We start from the raw sequence: 6,238 nt of genomic DNA, 5'->3' as shown, positions 1-6,238 counted from the left end.
ATATAGAGTATATTATATATTATATAAAATATAGATCGTAGAGATTAGATATAGAAAAAATAGAGCAGAAAAAGAGAAAAGAGAGAGAGAGAGGGACGAGGAGAGAGAAGGGAGTAGAGAGTTCCAGATTATATTGCTCTCAGTCTCTCTCTCGCTCTCTCTCTCTCCCCTCTCTCTCACCCTCTCCCTCTCTCTCTCAGTCTCTCTCGCTCTCTCTCTCTCCCCCTCTCCCTCAGTCTCTCTCAGTCTCTCTCTCTCTCAGTCTCTCTCTCTCTCTCTTTCTCTCTCGGTCTTTCTCTCGCTCTCTCTCTCTCACCCTCTCCCTCTCTCTCTCTCGCTCTCTCTCTCTCCCCCTCTCTCTCTCAGTCTCTCTCTCTCCCCCTCTCTCTCTCTCTCTTTCTCTCTCGGTCTTTCTCTCGCTCTCTCTCTCTCACCCTCTCCCTCTCTCTCTCAGTCTCTCTCTCGCTCTCTCTGGAGTTTTACAGCGTCTAAACTCGTTGCATCGCTGCCACCAACAGGATTCCTTTCACATTCTCTTAATCAGACCCGATGTCTGTTGTCAGCGCCTCTGCACGTCTACATGTCACTTAAATCAGCGTGTCACAGCGTGGGCTCAAAGGTTGCGAGAGCGCCCGCGTCACGTGGTCCGGCAGCCAATAGGGAGGTGTCTCCTAATTAGACAAAATTGCTGACGGTCGCGTCCCCCGTTCCTCTTTGGCGGCTTCCTCCATCAGTTAGGTAGGTGACATCTGGACTCACAGCTGGCGCCATGCTGCACCTGCACAAGGAGTGGAGCGTGTCCTTCGCGGGCTGTGGCTTCATGGGGATCTACTACGTGGGCGCCGTCAGCTGCGTGCTGGAGCGCTTCCCCGCGCTCCTGCGAGACGCGTCCGCGGTGTGCGGCGCGTCTGCGGGCGCTCTGATGGCCGCTGTGGTGACGCTGGGGCTGCCGCTGGGTGAGTGGTCCCGTCCGACCTGGCTCCGCTTGAAACGGGTTTACCCACAGGTATGCTCATCCAATTCCATCACTTTCCCACTCGCGCTCCCACCGACCCGCAGAGCGCTGCTGCGCGGACCTGATGCGCGTGGCCCAGCGGGCCCGCAGCCGCAGGCTGGGACCGCTGCACCCGGCCTTCGACCTGCTGCGGGAGGTGCGCGACTCGCTGCGGCTCCGCCTCCCGGAGGACGCGCACGTGCGCGCCTCCGGACGGCTGTGCGTGTCCCTCACCAGGGTGTCTGACGGCAAGAACGTGCTGGTGTCGGAGTTCGGCAGCAGGGAGGAGCTGGTGCAGGTGAGCGAGCAGAACCTCCCGCGACGGACGCAGAACGCGTGCCGCGCTGACGGCGTCCGTGCTCCTTCAGGCCCTTGTGTGCAGCTGCTTCGTTCCGCTCTACTGCGGCGTCATCCCCCCCACGTACCGAGGAGTGGTGAGTGCCCCCCCCCCCCCCCCCCCCTCATTGAGTCTGAGTCCGTGGAGCGACCTGCCGCAGCGCTGCCGTGTGTCCTCAGCACTACGTGGACGGCGCCATCAGCGACAACCTGCCGCGCTGCCACCGCAGCAACACCGTCACGTTCTCGCCCTACGCCGGCGAGAACGACGTGTGCCCGCGGCCGCGCTCGCTCTGGTTCCACCAGGTGCGCTTCAGCAACGTCAGCATCCAGCTCAACTCGGAGAACCTGTACCGAGTGACGAGCACCTTCTTCCCCCCGGAGCCCGAGGTGAGCGCCGCTGCCGCCGCTGCCGCCGCTGCCGCTGCTGCCGCTGCCGCCGCTGCTGCCGCTGCCGCCGCTGCCGCCGCTGCCGCTGCCGCTGCCGCCGCTGCCGCCGCCGCTGCCGCCGCCGCCGCTGCCGCCGCCGCCGCTGCCGCCGCCGCCGCTGCCGCCGCTGCCGCCGCCGCCGCCGCCGCCGCTGCCGCCGCCGCCGCTGCCGCCGCTGCTGCTGCCGCCGCCGCCGCTGCCGCTGCTGCCGCTGCCGCCGCTGCCGCCGCTGCCGCCGCCGCCGCCCCTCGGTAACGGCTCCAACCTGTCGTCTCCAGGCCATCGCAGGAATCTGCCAGAGCGGGTACCTGGACGCGCTCCGCTTCCTGCAGGAGCACGGTAGGAGCCGTCCACGGGTTCTCAGGTCAGCTCCGCGTGGACGTGACGTCACAGTGTCCCGTCGTCGCCCGTTCCAGGTCTGATCAGCAGCGACGGGCCCGGCAGCACTGTGGCCGGAGCCGCTTGTTGCGAGCGGGCGACGCGCGGTGAGGCCGAGCAGCGGGGGACGGAGCACGCGTGGCTCAACCCGCAGGTCATCGCGCAGCTCCCCGCCAACGTGCAGAAGGGTAAGAGGGGGCGACCCGGCGGGTCGGGGCAGAACCTCCAGAATAACCGCGGGTCCCGTTGCTTTCAGTGCTGTGCGAGGCCTGCAGAGAGGCGCAGGGGCTCGTGTCCAGCAGGGGGAGCTCCTCCTCACGCTCTCTGGCCCAGAGGTACAGTACCGGGCCGGGCCGGGCCGGGCCGGGCCGGGCCTCCTAACGCCCTGGAGCCGGGCTTCCTGCATTAACCTGTCCTGTCTTGGCTCCTTGATGCTCCAGGCTGACGGGTTGGATCCCAGATGTGCCCAAGGACGTGAGCTGGCTTTATGGCATGCTGCAGCACGTGTACAAAGCGTGGCAGGACGAGGACGAGGACGAGGACGAGGACAGGTACGAGTGAGACGGCGATTCGTGAGCGGCGCTCGTGTTGTTAAAGCTGAGGCTCGTTTCCAGTGAGAAGCCGCTGCGTCGCTGCACCAGCCTCCCTCTGGGCCTGAACCTGTGAACCTGAGGAGCCAGAGACCCCCCCCCACCACCCCCCCGCGCGGGCTGGATCCGGAACATGTCGTCTGCGTGTGAATGAATGTTTAATGTTGAAGTGAAAATCTACAATAAATGTCTGTTTCTATTTACACGCGTCTGAAATATCCAGTCCGTTGTAGAGCATTTTGACTTTTCACCTGCATCTCCACTGATTAACCATCATGTAGGTTGGTGGTTCAATTCCCTCCTAATTTACCACTGAGCAGCTGGACTCTGCAGCAGTGGAGCATCACGATGAAGCAGGTGTTAAACTCCGTGGAGCTGCTCTCCATCTGTGCAGAAATGAAAGTTCACAGCTCAACTCCCTTTTGAAGACGTCAGCAGGAGATGACGTTCTTTTGATCCCAGATGTGATGATGGTGGACGTGGACTTTCTCTCCTGTTTTATGCTGCTGTTGTGAAACGTTTGAGTTGTGCAACGCTGCCGCTCACAACTGGAGCTCTGCCAGCGCCGACTGAACGCAGCCCATAAGACGCCGCCTGTTCATGAGGCACTGGCCAGAAGCCAACCAGCAGCTGGGACTGGGACCAGCGGCCGGGACCATGTGGGACTGGGACCAGCGACTGGGACCAGCGGCCGGGACCATGTGGGACTGGGACCAGCCCTGGAACCTGAGCTTCGCGGGCTGCGGCTTCAGGAGCATGTACCACGTGGGGGCTGTGAGCTGCATCCTGGAGCGGGTCCCGCGCCTGGTCCACGGCGCCGCCAGGATCGGCGGCGCCTCCTCCGGGTGTCTGGTGGCTGCAGCTCTGGTGGTCGGGATCCCCATCGGTGGGTCGACGCGCCGAGGTCCGACGGCAGCCGTTTACGGCGTTGCACAATAGAGACAATCAGCAAGTGAGGTTTGAGTCTGAAGCCGGTTCTGGTCCATTTACTACACTGGGGTTCTGTAGATGACAGTGGGTCCGGGTCGGTGCCTTAGTGTCGTACCTGTAGGTCTTGGCTAATCATTAAGGGCAGGGACGCGTTATCTCTGCTTGGAAGCTGAACTTGGACGGTTCAGACCCACAGTCGCTGCAGCAGCGAGGGCAAAGTCCAAAGGTCACAGCAGAGGAGGAACCCAGCAGGCGCCGAGCTGGACACGACACGCAACACAACATGAAGAACACAGAGCACAACAACACGACATACAAAACAATAATAACACAACAAGAAGAAAACAGAACCTCAGGTGACGCTGCAGAACCTCAGGTGACGCTGCAGAACCTCAGGTGACGCTGCAGAACCTCAGGTGACGCTGCCTTGTCGTCTCCTCGGAGCGCTTGTGTGTTACTGTGATGCAGAACCTCAGGTGACGCTGCAGAACCTCAGGTGACGCTGCCTTGTCGTCTCCTCGGAGCGCTTGTGTGTTACTGTGATGCAGAACCTCAGGTGACGCTGCGGAACCTCAGGTGACGCTGCCTTGTCGTCTCCTCGGAGCGCTTGTGTGTTACTGTGATGCAGAACCTCAGGTGACGCTGCGGAACCTCAGGTGACGCTGCGGAACCTCAGGTGACGCTGCGGAACCTCAGGTGACGCTGCGGAACCTCAGATGACGCTGCAGAACCTCAGGTGACGCTGCAGAACCTCAGGTGACGCTGCAGAACCTCAGGTGACGCTGCCTTGTCGTCTCCTCGGAGCGCTTGTGTGTTACTGTGATGCAGAACCTCAGGTGACGCTGCGGAACCTCAGGTGACGCTGCCTTGTCGTCTCCTCGGAGCGCTTGTGTGTTACTGTGATGCAGAACCTCAGGTGACGCTGCAGAACCTCAGGTGACGCTGCCTTGTCGTCTCCTCGGAGCGCTTGTGTGTTACTGTGATGCAGAACCTCAGGTGACGCTGCGGAACCTCAGGTGACGCTGCCTTGTCGTCTCCTCGGAGCGCTTGTGTGTTACTGTGATGCAGAACCTCAGGTGACGCTGCAGAACCTCAGGTGACGCTGCAGAACCTCAGGTGACGCTGCCTTGTCGTCTCCTCGGAGCGCTTGTGTGTTACTGTGATGCAGAACCTCAGGTGACGCTGCAGAACCTCAGGTGACGCTGCAGAACCTCAGGTGACGCTGCGGAACCTCAGGTGACGCTGCGGAACCTCAGATGACGCTGCAGAACCTCAGGTGACGCTGCAGAACCTCAGGTGACGCTGCAGAACCTCAGGTGACGCTGCCTTGTCGTCTCCTCAGAGCGCTTGTGTGCAGCCGTGCTGCGGGCGGCGCAGGAGGCCCGGGGCCACGCGCTGGGCGTGTTCCACCCCTCCTTCAGTCTGCTCAGGCTGCTCCGTGCTGAGCTGCTGCAGCAGCTCCCGGCCGACGCCCACCTGCTGGCGTCCGGGAGGCTGTGCGTGTCCCTGACCCGGCTGGCCGACGGCCAGAACCTGCTGGTGTCGCAGTTTGAGAGCAGAGAGGAGCTGGTCCAGGTACGGGCCCGGCCCGGCCCGTCTCATGTGTTCAGGTGCAGAGTGAAGCTGCAGCCGCTCACGGGTCTGCGCTGTGTCCAGGTGCTGATGTGCAGCTGCTTCTTCCCCGTTTACTGCGGTTTCCTCCCTCCTTCGTACCGCGGCGTGGTGAGTACATGATCACGAGGCTGAGGGCCGGAGACCAGTGCTGTGACCCTGACGATCCCCCGCTCAGCGCTACGTGGACGGAGCCCTGAGCAACAACATGCCTCTGTTCGAGCAGAGGAACACCATCACCGTGGCGCCGTTCTCCGGAGAGAGCGACATCTGCCCCCGAGAGGGAGCCTTCAACCTCCTGGAGACCCACTATGGCAACGTCAGCATTCAGGTCAACACGGGCAACGTGCACCGCGTGTGCACGTCCTTCCTGCCGCCCAGGCTGGAGGTGAGCTCTGTGCGCGTGCTCCGCGTGGGTTTCGCGCTAGCGCCCAGATGCTTCACGCCCTTTATTTCACTCCACAGACGCTGGCCGACATCTGCCACAACGGCCACGTGGACGCTCTCCGCTTCCTGAGGGAAAGAGGTGAGTTCCTCCGCCTCCATCTAGGAACTGAACCAACACGTCCTGAGGAACCTTCTGTCTCAGGTCTGCTCGGAGCGGAGCGTCCGTCCAGCGCGTTGATGCAGACGGAGCCAGTGTGTTGTGACCTTCGGTACCGCTGGCTGAAGCCCAGAGGCCCAGAGAGCCTTCCAGCTGGCATCCAACAGAGTAAGAGGTGGCACTGACAGACACATCCCATGCCTTCGTGTGCTTACACTCAGCATCGTCTCAGTCCTGTGCAGAGCTTGCAGGGACGGTCGCCACGGCGACAGTCTGGCCTCTCGGCTCACGCTGCTTCCCGTCAAAGTGTGTTGGTGTCTGCTGTCCATCCTCTGGCTGCCGCTCCAGCTGATTCTCCTCCTCATCAGAGGGTAAGAGGCAGTGACAGCCTGTTACAGACCATGACCTTAGTCCCAGATCAACAAA

The 6,238-nt window shown here is 61.9% G+C and overlaps 2 protein-coding genes across 6 annotated transcripts in view; both read left to right on the top strand.

Moving 5' to 3' along the window:
* The first annotated feature begins 628 nt into the window (after positions 1 to 628).
* LOC114857223 (patatin-like phospholipase domain-containing protein 2) lies at positions 629 to 2,930 on the top strand. 4 transcript variants are annotated; one of them, XM_055509614.1, is made up of 9 exons: positions 631 to 956; positions 1,060 to 1,292; positions 1,363 to 1,428; positions 1,511 to 1,720; positions 2,038 to 2,098; positions 2,176 to 2,325; positions 2,394 to 2,472; positions 2,578 to 2,680; positions 2,750 to 2,930. In XM_055509614.1, the coding sequence occupies exons 1-9, from the start codon at positions 770 to 772 to the stop codon at positions 2,801 to 2,803; spliced, it is 1,143 nt and encodes a 380-aa protein (XP_055365589.1). In that variant the 5' UTR covers positions 631 to 769; the 3' UTR covers positions 2,804 to 2,930. The 4 variants fall into 4 exon arrangements, 3 of the variants coding, with proteins under 3 accessions (XP_029009319.1, XP_055365589.1, XP_029009316.1); XM_029153483.3 differs by having other exon boundaries at positions 632 to 956; positions 2,578 to 2,688; positions 2,752 to 2,930; XR_008694927.1 differs by lacking the exon at positions 2,394 to 2,472 and having other exon boundaries at positions 629 to 956; positions 2,578 to 2,688; positions 2,752 to 2,770.
* A 136-nt stretch (positions 2,931 to 3,066) lies between these two features.
* LOC114857222 (patatin-like phospholipase domain-containing protein 2) overlaps positions 3,067 to 6,238 on the top strand; it is a 3,369-nt gene continuing 197 nt past the window's right edge. The window contains exons 1-7 of one of the 2 annotated variants that reach the window (XM_029153482.3): positions 3,067 to 3,613; positions 5,000 to 5,232; positions 5,314 to 5,379; positions 5,495 to 5,656; positions 5,734 to 5,794; positions 5,858 to 5,980; positions 6,045 to 6,183. In XM_029153482.3, coding sequence (XP_029009315.1) covers positions 3,328 to 3,613; positions 5,000 to 5,232; positions 5,314 to 5,379; positions 5,495 to 5,656; positions 5,734 to 5,794; positions 5,858 to 5,980; positions 6,045 to 6,183 — 1,070 coding nt within the window. In that variant the 5' untranslated portion in view covers positions 3,067 to 3,327. Of the gene's footprint in view, positions 3,614 to 4,999; positions 5,233 to 5,313; positions 5,380 to 5,446; positions 5,657 to 5,733; positions 5,795 to 5,857; positions 5,981 to 6,044; positions 6,184 to 6,238 lie in introns of both variants that reach the window. The other variant, XM_029153481.3, reaches the window with a different exon arrangement.

Source organism: Betta splendens, chromosome 6, assembly GCF_900634795.4.
Source record: "Betta splendens chromosome 6, fBetSpl5.4, whole genome shotgun sequence".
Lineage (NCBI taxonomy): Eukaryota > Metazoa > Chordata > Actinopteri > Anabantiformes > Osphronemidae > Betta > Betta splendens.
This window is presented reverse-complemented; position numbering and strand designations above follow the sequence as displayed.